This window comes from Fundulus heteroclitus, unplaced genomic scaffold (genome assembly GCF_011125445.2).
Source record: "Fundulus heteroclitus isolate FHET01 unplaced genomic scaffold, MU-UCD_Fhet_4.1 scaffold_79, whole genome shotgun sequence".
Classification (NCBI taxonomy): Eukaryota; Metazoa; Chordata; class Actinopteri; order Cyprinodontiformes; family Fundulidae; genus Fundulus; species Fundulus heteroclitus.
The window spans coordinates 436,249-457,914 of NW_023397241.1; the positions used below are offsets into that span (position 1 = coordinate 436,249).

Sequence of the window (21,666 nt, forward strand, 5' to 3'; positions counted from 1 at the left end):
TTTACATACTGGAAGAATAAAGGTATTGAATATCTGGAACATTTACTTGATGGAAACGAGTTCATCAATTTTTCCAAACTAAATATGCAATATGGCATTAGTTAAAAATAAATTTTTGGAATATGAACAACTTAAATCTATAATTAAAAAAATTTAAGCATATTAAAGGTGGTTTACAAATTCCAAGTAATATATTAGAGTTCCTAGATTTAAACTCCGCCAAACTATTGTCTAAATCATACAGGAAACTGACTAAAATAGATGATTCAGTATCTCTTCCTATTATGAAATGGGAAGAGGATTTATCAGTTAGCTTTGAACAAAACTTCTGGGCTCAGATATGTCTAAGAACTTTCAAATTGACTAGAAACACCAACTTAAAACTAATACAATACAAAATCCTTCACAGAGTACACTACACAGGACAAATATTATTCAAGATGGATTTGGCACAATCTAATATCTGTCCACACTGCATAGGCAATCATCCTGATAATTATATTCATGCGTTATGGTTATGCACACCAGTCCAGAGATTCTGGACACAGATATGTAAGGACTTATCAAAGTGCTTCAGCTGTAAAATTTCACCTTCCCCATCAGTTTGATCGCTTGGTAATTTTGAGGAAAGCCCTCTGGGGAATAAAATAGTTTACATGGTTTTTACTGCACTATGTATCGCAAAGAAAACTATCCTCATGAATTGGAAAAGTAAGGAGAATCTCAGTATCAATTAGTATAGAGATCTTTTGTTGGATCATATTAATCTTGAGACAGCATCTGCTTCCACATCTGATCGATCTCTTTGGGCTCCTTTGATTAGCACCATCACTTAGTGGAATGGGGGGCGGTGGGTTGCTTCCTGCAGGGCGCAGTGGCTGGGTGGAGGGGTTCCTGGGACTCTGGGGGCACTCGGAGTGGGGCGCTTGGTGGGTCTGACTCCAGGGTCTGTTGCCCCCATCTGGGAGGAGCTTGGGAGGCCTACGGGTGGCCTACAGCGCCGCTTGCGTCGCTCTTGGGGAGCTACGCGGTGACGGACGTGGGTTACTGACCTGGTAGCTGTGCTGTCGCTGGGTGGGTCCTGGGTGGGTCTGGGGGCCTGGAGTCCCTGGGGCGCGCCGCCCTCGGGCGGGGGCCCCGGCGGGGCCTCGGGGGTTCCGGTTCCAGGGGGTGTGCCGCTTGGGGTCTGGGCCGGCGTGCACCCGGGTGTCTGCCCCTGCACGGGGCCTCTGGTGCACTGGGGGGCCTCGGGGCCTATTGAGCTGGTAGGGGGGCATGGTCATTAACATCTCAGGGCAGATGCTCTTCCCTTTCTATGGGTTGGCACTCTGCTAGTGGGGGGAGGGGAGGGAGGGGGAGTAGTGACTTACCGAGCCTGGATGTCTACTGTCGAATGTATGGTGAGATGTTTGAATGTTAGTGTTGGGGAGGGGTTAAGTCTACGGGTGGGGGGGTGGACGTTCTGGTGGGCTTGTGTCCGGCCCCCTGTCCCGGTCCTGGTCCGTGTAGTCTCCCGGTGCGGGTTTCGCCTGGGGGGTGGGGTTTGGGATGGCTCGTGCGGGCAGGCTGGCCAGGGTCCCGCATCTTATTTATTTATATATATATATTTATTTTAGGGCTGTCAATCGATTTAAAAAATTTAACTAATTGATTACATAACATGTAATTAATTAATCTAAATTAATCGCATATCATTTTTGCTGTGAAAGTATTTTAAATATTTAAATTCAAATGATTCAATGAATAATCAGCATTAGATACATTAAAGTATCGGCTGTATCTAATGCATTATCCGTTGAATACTGATAATGCATTTGGCCACCGGGCCGGTATCTGGATGATATCTGGCAATCTGATACCATCAACTTACTCTTAAAACGATCTTGTGATACATTATCTAAAGAAGAAAAATACGTTGAGAACTCGTTGTTTGCTCTGTTTGCGTCTGCCACTGTGCTCGCCTTCTGCCTTCCAGTCCGGGCCTATTCATAAGATATCCATCCAAATATTTCCATCTTACAGGCTACTTTTACTGAAACATCACGGACAGAGGGCTTAGTTTTAAAATTGAGTCATTAGAGCAAATTCATAAACAATTGTTTTCAACAGCAGACAAACTGAACCAAACAGATGCCAATGTCAAACTGAACTCACGTCAACAGGAGACATTAACTGAAATAATAATAAAAAAGATAACCTGAATTTAACAAACGTCAACATATTCCATAATCCAATCTACTTTTTAGGCTAATTATACACAATTTAGACCTATTGCTATTTTATTAGTTGTTATCTCTTATCTGATGTATTTCTGATGTTTGGCACTTTGTTTTACCTCGTGTTAAAGTGCTCTTTAAATAATGATGACAATCATGATGATTATGATCAGAATCAACTTTTCCATCACCTCCCAGAAGCTGGAAAGAAAAGAGACAAAAACATTTCGTCTCTTTTTTCACACTTCACTTACTAACTCTAATATTTTAGTCTAAATACTTTAGCCTAAATATTTTAGGCTAAAATATTACACTTTTTATTTGTTTTTCTTCAATCCCTCGGTGATGTTTACTAATTTCTGCCAAAGGCTGCAGCATTTTGATTTAATTCATCTGAATGCAGTATTTGCAAGCCATACTCTGTTTGGATGAAAAAAAAACTGTCTGTGATTGGCTTTAACAGCCGAGAGAGCGCACAGCTGGTGTTGGAATGAGCAGGTGCGCGCGAGCAGAGATGGAGCTCACCGCGAGGACAGTGGGTTGAGAAGAGTTTTTCAGACCGTGCCAGACCAGTTCTGAGCGTTGAGAGTTGTTTCACTGCGCGCTTGGATTGGTTCTTTCGCGCTAAAACAGAAGGCACGAATATCGCTACACTGTTGAGCGGCAGCGCTGTCTTCTTCTCTGTCTTCTCGCGCCTCCCCTGTGACTCTTTGGCGCCCCCCCAGGGGAGGCGCGCCTCACCGATTAATCTGCGTTATTTTTTTTTTTATTAATTAATCGAAATTAACGCGTTATTTTGACAGCCGTAATATATATATATATATATATATATATATATATATATATAAATAATTATTATTATTACTATTACTATTTTTTTTTGGGGGGGGGGGGGGTTAAAGCCAGTAGGCTTGGTGGGTGGGCTGGGGGAGGTGGAGGTGTTGGTCCTGGTGGGTGGTTGGCTGGCGGGCCCTGCGGCCTCTCCCCGGCCCCCGGGCTATGGTGGTGCCGCTGGAGGGGCCCCTTTCTCCGGGTGGGGCTTTCGGGGAGCGGGGGTGCCTATTGGAGTCAGTAGGGGAGCTGGCTCCCTGGGTTGGCTCCCCAGTCCTTTGCTCCCCATCCCCGGACTCCTCCCTCTGCCAGCTCCATCACGCCGCCACACATGTAGGTCCTTGGGGAGGGGTCGTTACTGGAGGTTGCCACTTTCTGGTGACGTCCCTCTCCCCAATTTTATCATGCATTTTAGACACTTTCACGTCAAACATTTTCACAACGCACATTCATGTAGGCCATGATATAGGGGGGTGGGGGAAGACGTCTGGTGGGGGTGCTTATGTTGTGTGAGCCCCTCTTCGGACGGCTCCCTTCACCCCCTCTCGCATTTAGACATTGAGGGTTCTGGGTAGTTGCTTGGAGGGGGGGCGCTGGCACCAGCTTCCTTCCGGAGGGGGGGCGGGCTGTGCCGTGCACCCCCTTCGGCGCTCCCAGTTTTTAAACGTACTTGAGAACAACATGCAACAACACAACATCTGAGCGGGCGTAGGGAGGATCGGGGTCTTCTGCACACCCCCGTTCTCCGATGGCGGCAAGGAGTCTGGGGCCTGGAGGAGGTGCGGGCCACTGTGTCCGGGGTCTTGGCGGTGGGCTGCAACAGGTAGTCAGCAGCTTGCCAGGTCTGGGGCTGACGCCTCCGCTCCCCCCAGGAGGGGCGGGGGGCAGGGGTGGTTAGGGTAAGGTGGGGGAGGGAGGGGGTTTATTAGGTATTTAGGAGGGGAGGGGGGCTCTGGCTGGGTGGCTCGTACGGGTCATGTTGGCCCGCCCTCTTTGGGGGGCCCGGTCCGGGGGGCGTCTGGTCTGGGGGCGGGGCCGGGCACAAGCAGTCGTATAGTCGATTTGGGGTGACCCCCCCCTCTGGTCAGTGTTGGATGTGTGTTATGTGGGAATGTGTGTGTGAGCGACTTTTTTTTTTTTCTTTTTTAATCTGTGTGTGGTGAGTGGGGCGCAAGGGAGGGATGGTGTGAATGAGTTTTCCTTTTTTTTTCCACCCAGGTATGGGTGTGGTCCGCTCCCTCTCCCAAGAACATCTCAAGTCTCCGCTAGGTGCGGAGCCCATCCCCCCACGTCCTGCCCTCCTCCGCTGCACTGGCGGGCGACTTGGCCCTCTGGCGCATTGACGGTCCCCGGGTTTGGGGCGGGTTCCCGGGTGGGCGCCGGCCCATTCCCGGGGGCGACTTCGCGGGGCCTGGCCCCCCGGGGGGCGGGCGGGGCGCACTGCTTTGGGGGCCCCTTTGGGAGTCCGGGGTTATGGGTCCCCTGACCCCTGCCTCTGTGCTCGGGGAAGGCGGGCCACAACCACTATCGAGCTATTTCCTTCTGTATAATTTTCACCTAAACTAGTGCTCTCTCACAAACTCCCACAGGTGCTGGGTCCCAGGTATTAAATCTTCACTTATATACAGAAAGCCTATAATTTATTTATTTATGTTCTTTCACTTTCTTTTTTAAGGATAACATTACACATGCCAGCTTAAATAATAATACATATGATTTAGCAATGGTATCAAGGTGTTACTCGATTGTATCTGTTGCTTTATGTCCGTTGGTTGTGCTGTTCTTTTTGCGTCTCTTTCCAGGTGATGGAGCAGACAGAGGACGTTTTATCATTCTCTTCCATTTATCTCTTCTTTCTTTCACCTCTTCTCTTTCTTTTTTTTCTCTTCTTCTTCCTTTACTCTCCCACTTTCCCATTGTAGTGTCCATATAATTTGAAATTCTCCCTGCAGGAATCACAATAAAGCTATTTACATGCACAAATCAAGCGGAGCATTATGGCGAAAGCTGTTTGCTCCACCTGTGAAAGCAAAATCTGTCGAGCTCTATTTGGCATTAAGACATCAATTCTTATTGCCACATTGCTAGACAGGACACTGGGGAAAAAAACAAAACAAAACAAAAAAAAACACAACATCAAAATGCAAGCATTTTCAGGGATTTCCAGCACCCGTACGAACCCTGTTTGCATCTTAATATATAGTTTGCAATCTAAACATTTAGCTGTGTGATTAAATATTTAGTTTGGAACGGTGACATTTACAAATGTATAACATGGTGACTTTAAAAGTGAAAACCAATTTTTTCCTCTTATAGAACCCAAACTATTGCTGTTATATATCTTGACTGTGTAACCTTCCAAATGGTATCCCAGGCAGCATTGCGCTTCCGTAGGTTTTGGTAAATCTGCCAATATAGATGAGACAGTAGTACCCAAATATTTAATACTCCCTGATTGCAGTAGTAAATCCAAAGGGTTCTGTAAGGAGCAGTTAACTGGCAGTACTGTAGATTTAGACCAATTTATAAAGTAATCTAAGACTTTTGAGAAAGATTCTAGTAATTGAATTACTTGAGAGAGAGAGAGAGAGAGGTGTTTGAAGCGTTTCCCATTATGGTTTCAGGTCTGTCTCGGCACACCAGCTTTGCTACCTCAGAGCTATTTAGCCAATGTTCTTTCACTGATGTTACCTCAAAGTGCTGACATGTTTATTGTGATGGTTAATGTTGATGTCAATGAGATTCCTAATCAACTGTGGATTGATAAAGCATTGCTGCCTCTCAATTAATCCATTTTGACTTTATTTTCATTTTCTCTCACTGCATGAAAAGTGAGATTTTCGTCCCCATAAACTACCGCAGACCTCCCTCATTTTCGGCAGTTAACGACAATTTGCAACCCGCGCTTGTTGCCGTTTTCAGTGCCACAAATTGTCGGAACTGGACTCTGACGTATGTGGAGAGCGATCAGCTGTACTAATGGCCCTAATTAGCATATGAATGCAGCGAACCCGCGCGGCTGGCCAGGTCTGGCTTGAATAACCTACTCAGTATTGGCTGAAACCACTATTTTTAAATAAGTAAAATCGCTCCTGATTGGCAGCAAAACCACACGTGGCCAGGCCAGGCTTGAACGTTCTTACTGAGTATTGGATGGAACCACTTCTTTCAAACAAGTAAAATCACTCCTGATTGGTTGGCAGATCCCCAATAACTTATTTACACACACACACACATATATATATATATATATATATATATATATATATATATATATATATATATATATATATATATATATATATATATATATATATATATTCATTCATATTATGCTGTATATTCATGTTATCCTATGTAGGCTACTACACTATTATTAGGCTACCATCAAGGACATGAATGAATTTATACAGGAAATGAACATTTGCCAGGAAGATGTTTATGCAAAGAAAGAGCTTTATTAAAACAAACACCTATATACAACGCGAGGATCCAAAAATTACAACCCCGTGAACTGTCCGTTTGCCTCCTCGGGGTTGTAGGTAACTGCTGGCGGCGTTCTTTCTGAGGCAGGTCCGATGTGCAGACGCCTACTGTGCGTGGCTCTGTACTTCGGCGTCGCCTCTAACCGGGACTGCAGCTTCACACAGAGTTCAGAGAAATCCGGTGTTGTGCGCAATTCTGTTCCCCCGTGAAAATCTGTTTCCCCTGTGTCGGGAATGCGCTTTGCAGCCGTTTTCCCGGCGCTTCTAATTGATTTCTCGGTAAAACAACTCATATAATCATGTCATGGTTGTAACAGTCAGTTTAATCGGCAGTTGTTTACAAAATTGTAGAATAAAAATAAACAAACTATGTCTTCTTACGCTGTATTGTGTTATAAATGGCAAGATAAACGGTCTTTTTCCAACTTTTGTCACTTTAACCTGACAAATAAAAGTAAGCCATAAAACACTATTCCAGCACCTACTGTGTATTTATGATTTTACATTGCTGAAAGAGGAGGATGGGATGGCTGATAGCAGGACACAAACATTATGGCTGTTTCTCAATTCACGAGAATGCGAGCGCGTTCTCGTGAATTGAGAAACAGCCTAAGACTTCCTGAAAACACAAGAGTGTAGACTTCCCAGTACATCCCTTTGTAATATAAAATATGACAGTTTACTGGATTAAGGAAATTTCTAGTATACTACATCCCATCACACATAATTTTTGAGAATTTAGAAACATTTGCTTTTTATTTCCCAAAGTTTTCGGGAGATGTCTGAAAGACCGTTTATTTATTTTTATTTTACAATTTTGTAAACAGCTGCCGATTAAACTGAATGTTACAACCTTGACATGATTATAGGATTTGTTTTACCGAGAAATCAACTAGAAGCGCCGGGGAAACGGCTGCAAAGTGCGCTCCCGACACGGGGGAAACAGAATTGCGCACAACACCGGCCTACGAAATGGCGGCGGCCGTCCAATCCATCCAGAGACCATGCCAACAACGCCATCTTCTTCGCCAGGCTGGAAAACAATTAAATGAAAGTGGTATGAATAAAAATCAAACGCAAGTCACAATAACATTAAACAAGGAAGGAGAAGCAGTAAAAACAAGTCACTTACAGATAATGTCGTCTTTATCAACATCGTGTCAATCTGGAATTGCAGACATGGCTCCGAGCAAATAGGAGGTCACCGCCTCGCTCCGGTTCATAGCGCCTGCAATTTGTCTCCGAGTTGTGAAGACGGCATACTGCTTCCTGTAAATGAAAATACACTTTAATAAAGCTTGTTCTTTTGCAAGGCTACTAGGCTAATCTTAGATTTGGTTGTAGGCTAGGCTACTTTTAGCTTAGCTAGCAGTCACCGAACATATTCTTACCTAAGCTTGGGATTCTGCACCCGTCTTCTCTTCTTGGAGTTAGTCTCTCCCGCACAGTTGTTCGACTGCAGAGCCGCCAACTTGTCCTCTATGGACAGCAACCTGGAGTTTACCGAATTCTGCAGTTAAGTGAACCGCTAATTCATATCGGCACTATTAGCTGACGAGACGGTCCACTTCTTCTTCTTCTTCTTTCGGTTTGTATGGCGGTTGGCAACTAACTTTAATGGTGCATTACCGCCACCAACTGGACTGGGGTGTGGTACTGGAGTCTAACCCTCCCTAATAGGTTGCAAACAAATAAAACAAACACACAAACAAACATAACGAAACAAACCAATCAAAACAAAACAAACAAAAAGATCATACTAAATTATTTTTATTAGTCCTGTATTCCTCAGGAAGCCAATTACGTAGTTTACACTCATTTCCCCTGTGTTTTTTTTGCAGAATTTCTTCTAAGTTTAGCCTCATCTGTTCTCCTTGTAATTGTAAGACTAGTCTTTGTCTTTCTTCCTGATATTTATTACAGTGTACAATAACATGCTCTATAGTCTCTGGACTACCACAGAATTCAGTTGCCATCAGCATGCTTCTTCATTATTAACAAAGTTTTATTTAGACGTGTGTGTCCATACCTCATTCTAGAAAATACATCCTCCTCCTCCTTGCTTCTGTTTGTATTTCTGCTCTTTCCCACTTTATTCTGAATGTTATAGAACTGTCTTCCAGTCTGCCCACCGTCCCATAATGTTTGCCATTTACCCTTAACTATGTTTTTGACCATACTTTTAATTTCTTCTTTGCTGTAGTGCACTTCAACATCTATATTAGAATGTCTAGCTGCTTGCTTAGCACTTTTATCTGCTAACTCGTTTCCTATTACTCCTATATGAGCTGGTACAACACCAGAGTTATATTAATTCCTGACTTTATTAGATTATTTGCAGCTTGCAGTATATCATACACAATGTCTTGCCTTGATTTTGACTGAAATGTTTTAATACTGATTAAAGCTGAGCTGGAATCTGAAGCAATTACTGCCTTCCTTGGCCTATTGACCTCCACCCAAAGCAAAGCTAACCACACAGCAATCAATTCCGCTGTGTAAACTGCTAAATCATCACTCATTCTTTTTCCAACTTTAATGTTTAATTTTGGAATGACATAAGCAACACCCATTCTTTTATCAGTTAGTTTAGATGCATCTGTATATATAGTTAAATCCTCACTATACCTCTCCATTAAAGTGGGACTTATTTTTAGTTCATTAAACCCCATTTCATTTACTTTAACCTGAATGACCCAACCAAAACTTCTGACTTGAACATTTCCACGCTCTTGGCATTGCTTCAGTACCGACTGACTCATATGAGACAGTCCACTGATAGCAATCAGCAGTTTCTTCTCGTCAGTCTGCGGACTGGCTGAAAGTTGTAGATCGCGTCCAAGAGGAGTTGAAGGGGAGTTGAATGCGAGACATGGGTAAACTCCCCCTGCAACCCTGATTTGCATTTGTATAGCTCACAGCATTTTCATTTACATGTTAAAGCCTCCACTAGAATTAGGAGGAGGGGGGGTCATGGGGGGACCACGCCAAGCAAGGCCCACGTCAATTTCTGACAATTCACGGCAGTTTTCGGTGTTGCCTGCAAATTACCGTGAACAGCCGTTAACCTGAACTTCCACGACAATCAACAGTGCCGTATAGTGACGAAAATCACACTTTTCATGCAGTGTCTTCTATTGAGTAGTGAGTAGTGTTTTCTAGTATTTTATTAAGCAGAATAATTAATGCTGTAACCGGGAATTATCAGTTTAATAAATAACAACTAGTGACATCGTAGGTGTGTTTGTGATTATTTTGAGTCAGAAATTGAATGGTCTCCAAGAGTTAGTGAATTATCTTCTTTTGAGTTAATAACTGAATAAACAGACATTGTCATTGGCTTGTGATGAAGACGTAAGGATTAAAACAGCAATTGCAATTATAACTAAAGTTATCAAGGTTTGCTGGACAAGTCTAACCCGTCAACAACTGGTTAGACAACCCTTTTCCGGTATAAATAAGTTAATAACTGCTAATTAACTGTACTAATCATTACAGGCTCATAGCCCTTGATCACAACCATTTGAAAGAATTTTCGTTATAGCTATCCTTTGATTATGAATGATATATTATTAACTTATAATTGCCAACTATAATTAATAATAATCGTCATAATCAAACAGGTGTAATTGCATAACAACAATATAATGTACTTGTTTCTCTTAAAAAGTTTTCTTTCCTTTCGTCTGGCTGACAGAACAACCATGTCAATTACAGGCCCAGGTTTAATGTCTTGCATGCAAACAAAAACACAATGCATTAAAGCGTTATCCAGTCATGACAGTCATGAATAACACTGCTGTTTTATGTTATTTTGCTATTTTTGGAGAGCTGTAGGTAATAATATGTCGTCTGGTGATCAGAGTTTAGCTCCCGCCCCTCACTGCAACACAAGGCCAGCATCACTTTCACTGTTGGCTGGATTATCTAAAAAGCATTTTTATGAAGTGGTAATATCATTTATACCTTTCAAAATACAACTGATGTTTTACAGTGGTTTTGTTTTATGGTATTTTGCTATTTTTGGAGAACTGTAGGTAGGATTTTATGTTGTGATCATAAAGTTTCGCTTCACCCCTCCTCCCTCCCACCGCTTTTGCAGCCCAATACAAGCCTCATTTTACTGTCGCTTGGATGTTCTAAAAAGCGTTTTATGAAGTGGTAATATCATTTATAACTTTCCAATACAACTAATGTTTTACAATGGTGTCATTTTATGGTATTTTGCTGTTTTTTGGAGAGCTGTATTTATCGTGCTGTGATTAGCTTCACTCCTCCTTCCACTCCAGCAGCACAATTACTTTTAATGTAAGTTGGATGGTCTAAAATGCATTATATGCAACTGATGTTTTATACCAGTGTTGTTCTGTGTTACTTTGCTATTTTGAAGTAGTAAGAAATAAACTGTCTTGTAATCAGAAAGTTTAGTTACTACCCCTCTGGATGATCTAAAAGTATTTTATGAAGCGGTTATATTATTTACACTTTTCTAATACACTGCTGTTTTACAACACTTATTTTGTTGTGTTGCTATTTTTTTGAGAACAGTAAGAAAAAATGCATCATCTCATTATCAGAAAACTTGGCAGTGACCTAACCTATCTTATGTTACTACTGCAAGGAGGAAGGACCATCTTGTACAGAAAAGACCATGCATCCAAGCACTTTGGTTGAGGCCTCCTCTTCTTCTTCAAGTCTATTCGGCATACCATTGAGGTTACAAAATAATGTCATTACATGACTAGCCTTATATTCGTACTCTTATTATAAATCAGTGTCAAATGTAACTTTAGTTTTAGCCTGCCATTAAACAGTCAAATCTAATCTTCAAAATATGTCTTCTTCCCCAGTGACAACAGTGCAGCAGAGGATGAGGAGTATCAGCCACCTACCCATCGGCTACGGACTGCTTCAAGCCCTGTGAAGTGGACAGTTGCCTCTGTTCCAAGAAAAAGAGAGCAGTTCAACCAGGCCAATGCCCAGGTGGGCAATTCAAGCGACCCCTTCACCTACTGATGACAGTGATGACATGTGGCACTCTTTAGGTGAACCAGACACTGAGCCACCTACATTTCTTCTGTGAAAGTTTTTAGGGTTCCAAGCCCGCAGCGCAGGCGAACGGCTATGCCGTTCGTCTGCTCTGTGAGCAGAGAACCCTATTGTTTTTCGTGTGTTTTTAAATTATTTATTATTATTACGGCTAAAACGCGTTGGGCGGCCCATGCGGATTTGTAACGAATCAATAGGATCAGGTATCTAAGTACAGAATGTGTGCCTCTACTCAAACCCAGAAATTTAGACCCCTCAACAACTAGGGGGCGCTATAATAAAGGACAACGCGTTTACGCCTGTAACCACCAAACTACTGGTCCTACACTCAAAAACTTTACATCACTTTGTTTATTGGATGATTCTGCAAAATAAAGCAATTTGGAACACCCTTCGTTTCCCAGCTAGTTTTCGCGCTACATGGCTACAAAGGTTAAACCTTTCTTGTTAAACTCCTCCTACATTTTTTGTGCGATCCGCACAAAACTTCATATATAAGCGTGTCATGGACAAATAAAAAAAGATAACGTGGCGGATTTTTGAATTTTGACTTTTTCGCAAAGTACGCTAAAATAAGTGATTGTTAGCTAGCTAGCTCGAAATGTAATTGCTGATTATTCTAAAACTATGACAGATTTTGACATGTCCTTCATAACACATTGTCCAAATAAGATTTTGCACATGTGACCCGCGTTTGAGGATCGTCCATCACTAGGGGGCGCTGTGATGTCAAGAAATCTACTACGCAAGAATGGCTTATCGGATTTTTACAAAACCTTTTTCATCCCCTTCCAGTAATAGCCCTTAACTAAAGTCTTAAATATGGTAATGATTGAAACAAGTGGGCGGGGCCTATTTCCAAAAGTGTGGAAAAAAACTGGAAAACTTCAAAAATTCACCAAAAATCACTTGTGTGGTGTAACAAGCTCGGCTTTTCAGGATGTATTCCTTGAATAAGGTGTAACAATTCTCTCACTGCATGTATTCCAGTGTTTGAAAGTGCCACACTCTGTTTTTTTTCAAAGTTTGTAAAATGGAGAAATCAATGTATTTTCCACAAATATTGGTCAATCCCAATAAAAATGGCCTCTCTGTAAAGCACAGCCAGAATAACCATGTCTTTCAGTTTGGTAATAATCCAGGCGATTTTGACCAATTTACAAGATTTTAAAAATTAATGATACAAGATTATAAAGTTTAATATTTTTTTTCTCTGAATCCATTTTTTTAATGACCATCAAAAAAATCGTGTGGTTAGATAAAACACTCTTGGACATTCATGAATATTTTCAGAATTTTAGAGCAAACCGTTGAATATTAACAAATTTATGAAGTTTGTGATCAATTTACAGCTCTTATCATCGAGAGCTCTGCCATCCAGAACTGTGAACAGGGCGGCCATTATGCCCATATTTGGGCACATCACCGGAAGTGACGTCACATCCTGTGTATTTTCTAAGCGGAGCAGAGACTTGAAATAGGAGGATAGCTTTTAGAGTTTTGAGAAGAACACATAATTTAAAAAATTTAATTGAATATAAAAAAGATCAAGCAGAAGCAAGGAAAGTTATTTAGAAGGCAAAGAAGACAAAATGGAGAGATTTTTGTGATTCAATAGGCAGAACAACTTCTATAGCTGAGGTATGGGGAATGGTTAAGAAAATGAAGGGAAATAGATCAGAGAGAACATATCCAGTTCTAAAACATGAAGAAGGAACAGCATTAACAAATGAATAAAAAGTAAAAGTAATGGCAAGAACATTTGCAAAGATCCATAGTTCAGATATGGATCAGACTTATTCGAAAAGTAACGCTATAATATAATATGGATAGATAGATAGACTTAGTGAGAATTAGAAAACTTTATTTGTCATTTTGTATGCACAGAGTGCGTACAGAACGAAATTCTGTTGCATACAGCTTGTAAATTGCAGTAAAATAAATTACAGTATAAGGTGCAGCAGTGATTTGAAGTAAACAATTGAAATGCAAACAAATCAGGAGAAGTCACAGTGTACAGGTGTTTATTTTTAAAAAAACTTTTGTATATGCAGAATGCGGTACCGCGCACGTGACGTCACCGTCTCAAGAGCAACGCCCCTTTTGCCGCTTAGGTAGGGCATACAGGAGAGAACGCACGGATAACAGATATGACCGACTTTACAGCCGTTAAACTTTCCCAAGACGATGTCCCAGGCACACGGATTACTGGTCGCACTGTAGAAGAACACACCAACCTTCAGCTCAAACGATGGCTTGAGGTTCGATGGCTTAAAAAGACTGGAAAACTGGCCGAGTTGATCGAACGGTAAGCTTTGTTTTTTTTTTCTGCGCGGCGATCATGGCAGCGTCGGCAGTTTTTTTTTGTTGTTGTTGTTTGCAATCACCGTCCAGGAATGGGTATATGTTTAATGTTTGTCTCATTTGAAATGTTTTTGAGTAAGCTATCCTGGTAGCAGGCTATCATGTTAGCGCCTGCTACCATGATAGCCTATATGCGATCATGGTAGCAGGCGCTACTTTATTAACATGTCGGCCACCAAAATACTCTTACCTTGACTTGATGTCGCTGGAATTGGGTCAGGATGTTCTTCGGTTGGGCCCTTTCCTCCGACAAAATGCTTGCTACATATGTACTTGAATTTGGTAACTTTTTCCGGGTTGAACTGTTGTGTAGGCCGACCGCCCCGGTGTTCCAAGCGTACACATTTCTCCTTGGCAGTCTTGAAGAAAACATCCTTCATATGCGGCCGATCAGCGTACCTCGAGTCGCTGTTGCACGTTCCATAGCAACAATGTTTAAAAACCATGGTCTTAGATTTGGAAAAAGCAGTCGTTTACCGAGTAAAACCAAGGGTAACGCACGTCTCTTTTACAGCGAAACAGCGGCGGACTATGCAAACTTGCCCTACTGCGTACCACGTGATGTGACGTCATCGTGACGTTGTGTTTCTAAAAATAGCTCGCGCGCGGTACCGCATTGATTGTGCAGAGGGCAATTTGTGCAAGAATACAGCTTGTAAATTACAGTCAATTTAAATTACAATATAAGGTGCAGCAGTGATTTAAAAGTAAACAATTGAAGTGTAAACAATGCATGAGAAAGTCACAGTGTACAGGTAAGTATTTTTAAAACCATTTGTATGTACTGAATTGATTGTGCAAAGGGCATTTGTGCGAGAATGCATTTAGAAACTGAGAGTTCGACAGCATTTGTAATGCTAGTTGGAGATGCAATGATGCAAAATGAGCAAATATGCGAATGTTGTGCAAAGGTTATGGGTTATAGTTATAGATAGCAGTGACATGCATTCAGGGGAGGCAATCATGGAAAGATAGAAAATATAGAATAATGATAACAATATATATTGTGATTCACTCAGTCATTTGTAATAATAATTGTTTTTTTAATCTAATTTCCTTATTTTTTTTATCATATTCTCTTTAAAATCGAAGACTTTTGGCTATTTTTAACGTAAATCCTTGGTGGTGCTTGATAGTGAAGCGCCACCAAGCCAGCGATCTTGGCCTCCCCTGGGATTGCGCAATCCCATGTTAACTGCGCTGACTTCCATTCCATGAATGCATCTTCCTGTCTCTAGATCATAAATTCAATTGTTCAAACACTGATGAACTGATTTTCCACAATTTAATATATGTGGATTACGAATTGTGTTTTGGTCATTAAACTATGTGTTTTCGTGTGCTGCTGGGCGATCATAAAAGCCAAAGAGCTGGTTGTAGGTGAGGCCGGCAGTTCCTTGGCCTCTAGTCAGGGGGCGCTCAAGGGGCACCGCTCTGATCCCCAAATAGTAGAGTCAAAGCAAGTTATGGATGTGTTATTAGCGAGTTTTGCTAAACAAGTAAAGCACTAAAAAGACTCTAAACATACAGCTGGAACAGGACTGATGAAGGAAGGCTTTCCTCCCTGGCAGTGAGCTCCACTGAGTCTGAGAAACTTTTAAAACTGAAGAAGATAAAAAGAACTTTTACCGGAAAGTGACCGATATTTTTGTTCAGAAAGAGCGCAGCTGGACTTCATTTCTAAGTAGAGGTAAGACAGCGATAATTATTCATATTTTGTTTTTGTAATGAAATGTGCGTAATGTAGGTTAGTTTTTGAATGTGTTACAAATGTAGAAATCCATCATACCTCATAAACTGCTAAATGAAACTGCCAAATGACAAATAATTTAGTTTTATTTATTTTTTTAACAAATAATCAATATTTTTTCCATGTCTCTTGGTTAATTGATTTGCCTCAACCAGTCTCCTTCAGCACTTTGCAATGAGTCTACTCTGTAGAGTGTATATATTTGTAAATCTGACTGATGACGTCAGTGCTTCACCAGCTATGAACCCTACCGCACGTCACTGATAGATAGATATATCTATCAACATCTGCATACCTTGATTCAAATGAAACGATTTTAGTCTTATTTAACACTACAAGCTACAAGGATAAGAAGAGAATATCTTGGTTGAACTTAGAATAAAAAGGTATAAGTTACAGGAAACATGTAATTCATATATTATGAGTTGTCATGAAAAGGAGTGATAGCATTAATGGTTTAAAGGGTCACTGTAAATGAAGAACATTCATTATATATATATATATATATATATATATATATATATATATATATATGGGGAACAGTTCATGGGTGGGGGTTTGAGGGTCTCTGTTGATGCTATGGGCTGGGGACATGCAGCGCTGGGATGAAATGTCCTTAATGGAGGAAAGAGGAGCCCCTATGATCCCTTCTGCTGTCCCCACCACTCTCCTCATTTTCCACCAGTCGGAGGGGCTGCAGCCTCCACACCACACAGAGAGACAGCTGGTCAGAATGCTCTCTATGGTACTTCTGTAGAAGGTTGTGAGAATGTGCGGGGACAGGTGGGCTCTCCTCATCCTTTGCAGGAAGTACAAGCGCTTCTGTGCCCTCTTCACCAGTGACGTGGTGTTCACAGACCAGGTGAGGTTGACCGTGATGTGCACCCCCAGGAACTTGGTGCTGCTAACCACCTCCACAGCTGAGCTGTTGATGAGTTTATGTCATCTGCGAACTTCATGATGTGATTGGGGGTGAACCTGGGGGTGCAGTCGTGTGTCATCAGAGTAAACAGCAAGGGGCTCCGGATGCAGCCCTGAGGGGAGCCCGTGCTGAGGGTGATGACATCAGAGCTGGTCTGTCAGACCCGGACCGACAGTGCTCAGGAGGTGAGGAAGTGGTGAAGGGGTGTGCTGAAGCCCAGATGTTCCAGTTTTTCCACCAGATGCTGTGGGATTGAACGCTGAAGTCCAGGAACATGCTCAAAGGGGGCGGTGCGTGGGCTTGGAACCCGTTAATAACTGCTTGCAGTTCTAGTTGTAATTGTTTTACTTCACATTTGTTTACAAGGTTTTTATTAATAGCTTTTTAACTCACATTTACTTACACATTTTGTTGTTAGCTACTTATTGGAAAGTTTTTTGTTATTTACTAGTTTTCTTATTGCAAAGTATTTTTTAATAAAATTGTTGCTTGAGACAAAAGGAAAATTCAGGTCATTTTCTCTTAATTTTGTTGATATGTTGTACACAATGGTAAATTTTGATGAAACGGGGGGGGGGGGGGGGGGGGTAAATCTTATGAACAAATACTTTGTCATATGCAGAAGGAATCCTACAATAGAAATCTGCACTTTTATCTGACCAGAATCCCCTTTAAGAGGTGTTAAACACATTTGGCACAGTTTTGGCCCATTTTGGCACAACTGTGCCAAAATCACAGGTTGGCTTGGCTAAAACCTCTGTGGAACAAATACGCTTCAACTGATTCAGTCCAGATGTGGATCTAAAAAGTCTGAGGCTTCTTTTATAATTTCAAAGGGGTTGTTCATGGTGTTTTGCGGTGTTGATTTTGGAAAAGATTTAAGGGATGCTCTAAATATTAGATTTTTTTTCTTTGTAGCAAAATTCAACGTGTCACCACAGGTAGCCTGTTCATGTGAGATTTTAAACTTTAGTCTACTTGTTGTTAGGGCTGGGCGATATGGATTAAAAAATAAATCTCAGATTTTATCATACCAAATCCGATTAATCGATTTTTTCCTCCTTTTTGTTTCATAAAAAGAAATTAAAGAAATTATTTTAAAACCTTGCTTTTTATGTCAAGCATTTCGTCAGGGAGTTGACCTGGATTCAAAGTGCAACTAAAAACAAGCTGTGAAACATGCAAAACAAGATGGTAGCCGTGCCATTATAAACAATGAAAATATAACAAAACTTTTGCTGCTAGTGGTATTACACATTGAGCTAAGAACAGGCTTCACTGCACTTGTGAACTTCAAACTAAGTTAAAAAAAAGAAGTAAATATGTAAATGAAGTACCTCGTATTATGGTAAAAAAAGTTTCCACTTAACAATATTTTGACAATAATTTTGCCTAAACATATATTCAGCATCACATGCTGTTCTCTTCATGGAAACCCAATGAGTGTATTGGCAAAATAAAATCCAGATTTTCCAAAAATGAAATCTTAAAGAATTGTAAATTCGAATTAATCGATTAAATCGATTTATCGCCCAGCCCTACTTGTCGTCCCTGGACTTTGTCCCAGATCCACCCAAGATCCTCATATGCGCCTTGCTGGCTATCAGCTCATTCGCTGTCGGCCTGATGGCTGCTGAACTATCTGGAGTAAGGCTGCTGGTGTCTGATGGCTGCTGTCAGATGAAACACTAACGGCCGGTTAGAGATCTCCAAAAATGCCGGGGCTTCTTGCCACTGGGGTCCACTGGCTTCCAAGGCATTGGAAACCACCACACACTGCAACTCTCCAACAATGAAGCCTATTTTTACTCCACTCTTCGTATTCTCATTTACCTTAGGTTGGTCAGTACTGTAAAAATGTGGTAGTGGATTACAAAGACAAGTCCCCTATAATGGTTTAAATCTTATATATCTATATTCCAGTTTGTTTGTGTTAATAATAAACTCGTGGAGTACCACAGGGTTCAGTCCTTGGACCAATTCTCTTTACTATATATATATGTTTCCGATTGGCAAAATTGTCAGACAGCATGGGATTAATTTCCACTCTTATGCTGATGACACTCAGCTATATCTATCCATAAATCTTGATGAATCCAATACTTTGACTGCAGTCATGTCTTGATGACATCAAAAGCTGGATGACTTTAAATTTCCTGCATTTAAATTCTGACAGAAGACAGAAGTTGTAATCTTTGGACCAGAGTCCTCAAAAAATAAACTTCTTAATCAATCACTTAATCTGGGTGGCATCAACTTGGCCTCAGGCAATAAAGTAAAAAATGACCAAGACATGTAATTTAAATCCCATAATATACCATAACAGGTTTCCAGAGTTTCCTTTTTTCACCTCCAGAATATTGCCAAAATTAGAAAAATTCTGTCCAGGGGCTCTTCATAGAAGAGCTGTGACATCATCCAGGGAAGACAGAGCACCCGCTATTACCATCTAATGTAGAACAGATTACTGGATCAATGTGTGCTTCTGTGCTTTTTTGTCTCTCTTGTTGTGTCTCTGCTCTGTCTTCTCTAACCCCCCAGTCGGACGAGGCAGATGACCATTCATACTGAGCCTGGTTGGCGTCTGTTTAGTTCAGTTTGTCTGCTGTTGAAAACAATCGTTTATGAATTTGGTCTAATAACAGCTCAATTTTCAGCAGCGCCTCCGGGGCAGCGGCTAGGCATACAGCTCCGACCAACTCTCAGACATTTTTCATAAAAAATGCCGCCACACTAGAAACCTCTCATCTACCCAGCCGATCAGTACTTGACCGCCAGCGCCTGCTGGAGTTACGGTTATGTAGTGTTCTTGGACTTGTTACCACTACTACGCTCAATTTTTTACGCGGCTTCAGAGTACTACGGGTACCAGTCCTGGGGGCCTGTGAGGCGGCGGACTCGACGAGCAGCTCACGCCGGTGGAGAGCGAAATGGAAGCGGTGCAGCCGGCCAAAGAAACGCGGCTGCCGAGGAGGTTTAGCTGCTAAGCTAAAGGCTAACCCCCATAGATCGCCGCTACCATCCATCCTGCTCTCCAACGTCCGCTCACTGGACAACAAATCAGACCATTTACAACTCGAGCTTTCTGCAAAGAGGGAGTTTAGAGACTGCTGCGCTCTCATCCTGACGGAGACATGGCTTACATCATCAATCCCGGACAACGCCGTTAGCCTGGAGGGGCTAGCCACTTTCCGCGCCAACAGAAACAAAGAACTCAGTGGTAAGACCCGAGGAGGCGGACTCTGCGTTTTCATCAATAACACCTTGTGTAAAAATGCTACATCAGTCACAAGCTTTTGCTCTCCGGACATCGAGCTCATGATTATTAGCTCCAGACCTTTTTATCTGCCTAGAGAGTTTACTGTTGTTATCATCACAGCGGTGTACGTCCCTCCGAGCGCTAATACAAAAGATGCTATGAGTGTTCTCTATCGGACCATCTCTGAGCTGCAATATGCACACACAAAGGGGGTTTTCATCATTGCTGGGGATTTTAACCACCCATATATGAAAACTGTTCTCCCTCATTTCTACCAACACGTGGATTTTGCTACCCGGGGAGAGAACACTATAGACTTAGTTTACACAAATATTAGAGGCGCATTCAAGGTAGCCCCCCGCCCCCACCTGTTCTCCTCAGACCACCTTTCTGTGATGCTAATTCCTGCATACAGGCTCCTGCTGTTCAGAGCTTAACCTACAGTGAGGCAGGTGAGCGTGTGGACTGAGGGAGCCATGGAGGCGCTCCAGGAATGTTTTGAGTGCTCTGACTGGGACATGTTCAAAGCTGCAGCAACTTATGAGGACAAGATCAACATTGATGAGTACACCATGACTGTGTCAGCCTACATCAACAAATGCATTGAGGACGTCAGCACCACAAAGACCATCATCACCCGAGCCAACCAACGACCCTGAATTACTGAGTAGGTCCGCCAAGCGCTAAAAGCATGGAACTCAGCGAGAGCCAACTTGAACCGTGCCATCAGACTAGAAAAGCGGAACCACAGTCAGAAAATCCAGGAGCTTTTCCATGACGCCAGCAACACCAGGAGCATGTGGAAAGGCATACGGGCAATAACAGAATACCACAGGCCCTCCCCCCCGGTGGGTGAAGTTGATGCTGACTTACTTAAAATAGACTAAATAACTTGTTTGGGAGGTTTGAGGCACTAAGCAGCACTCCAGCAGTGAAAGCTGTTCCCCATTAGGAAGAGGAGGACCTCTGCCTTGACACCGCCGATGTGTGGAAGACACTGAGGAGAATCAACCCACGGAAGGCCCCAGGTCCTGACAACATACCTTGGCAGGTCCTCAAGGAGTGTGCAGGTCAGCTGGCTGGTGTCCTCACAGACATTTTTAAACACCTCGCTGGACCAAGCCACAGTGCCAGCATGCTTCAAGTCTGCCTCCATCATCCCGGTGCCGAAGAAGCCTCAAGTCACCAGTTTTAACAACTACCATCCTGTTGCACTGACTCCCATCATTATGAAGTGCTTTGAAAGGCTGGCAAAGGAACACATCGTCTCCAGTCTTCCCCCAACATTCGACCCATTCCAGTTTGCCTACCGACGGAATCGCTCCACTGAGGACGCCATCTCCTCCGCTCTTCACCTGAGCCTGACACACCTGGAGGAGAAGAACACACACATGCGGATGCTGTTCCTGGACTTTAGTTCAGCGTTCAACACCATCATCCCACAGCATCTGGTGGAAAAACTAGAACATCTGGGCTACAGCACACCCCTTCACAACTGGCTGCTAGACTTTCTCACCAACAGACCTCAGTCAGTCCGGGTCAGACAGAACACCTCGGATGTCATCACTCTCAGCACGGGCTCCCCTCAGGGCTGCGTCCTGAGCCCAATGCTGTTCACCCTGATGACTCATGACTGCGTCCCCAGGTTCACCACCAATCACATCGTGAAGTTCGCAGACGACACAACGGTGGTGGACCTGATCAGAGAGGACAACGATCTGGACTACAGAGAGGAGGATGAGCAGCTGGTGGGCTGGTGCAGAGACAAAAGCCTGATCCTGAACGTGGAG

The 21,666-nt window shown here is 42.5% G+C and overlaps 2 protein-coding genes and 1 long non-coding RNA gene across 4 annotated transcripts in view; 1 reads left to right on the forward strand and 2 right to left on the reverse strand.

The window, feature by feature from the left end:
- Positions 1-11,691, forward strand: part of LOC105920987 (contactin-associated protein-like 2) — a 208,744-nt gene extending 197,053 nt beyond the window's left edge. Inside the window, exon 25 of the mRNA XM_036134290.1 lies at positions 11,383-11,691. Coding sequence (XP_035990183.1) covers positions 11,383-11,456 — 74 coding nt within the window. The 3' untranslated portion in view covers positions 11,457-11,691. The remainder of the gene's footprint in view (positions 1-11,382) is intronic.
- The window catches only part of tmem70 (transmembrane protein 70), a 36,104-nt gene that overhangs the window by 7,906 nt on the left and 6,532 nt on the right, over positions 1-21,666 (reverse strand). The window lies entirely within an intron of this gene.
- Positions 7,513-7,953, reverse strand: LOC118562002. The gene is made up of 3 exons (XR_004930427.1): positions 7,924-7,953; positions 7,665-7,801; positions 7,513-7,565 (listed from the first exon to the last, which is right to left on the reverse strand). It is a non-coding gene; the product is annotated as an uncharacterized LOC118562002 (long non-coding RNA).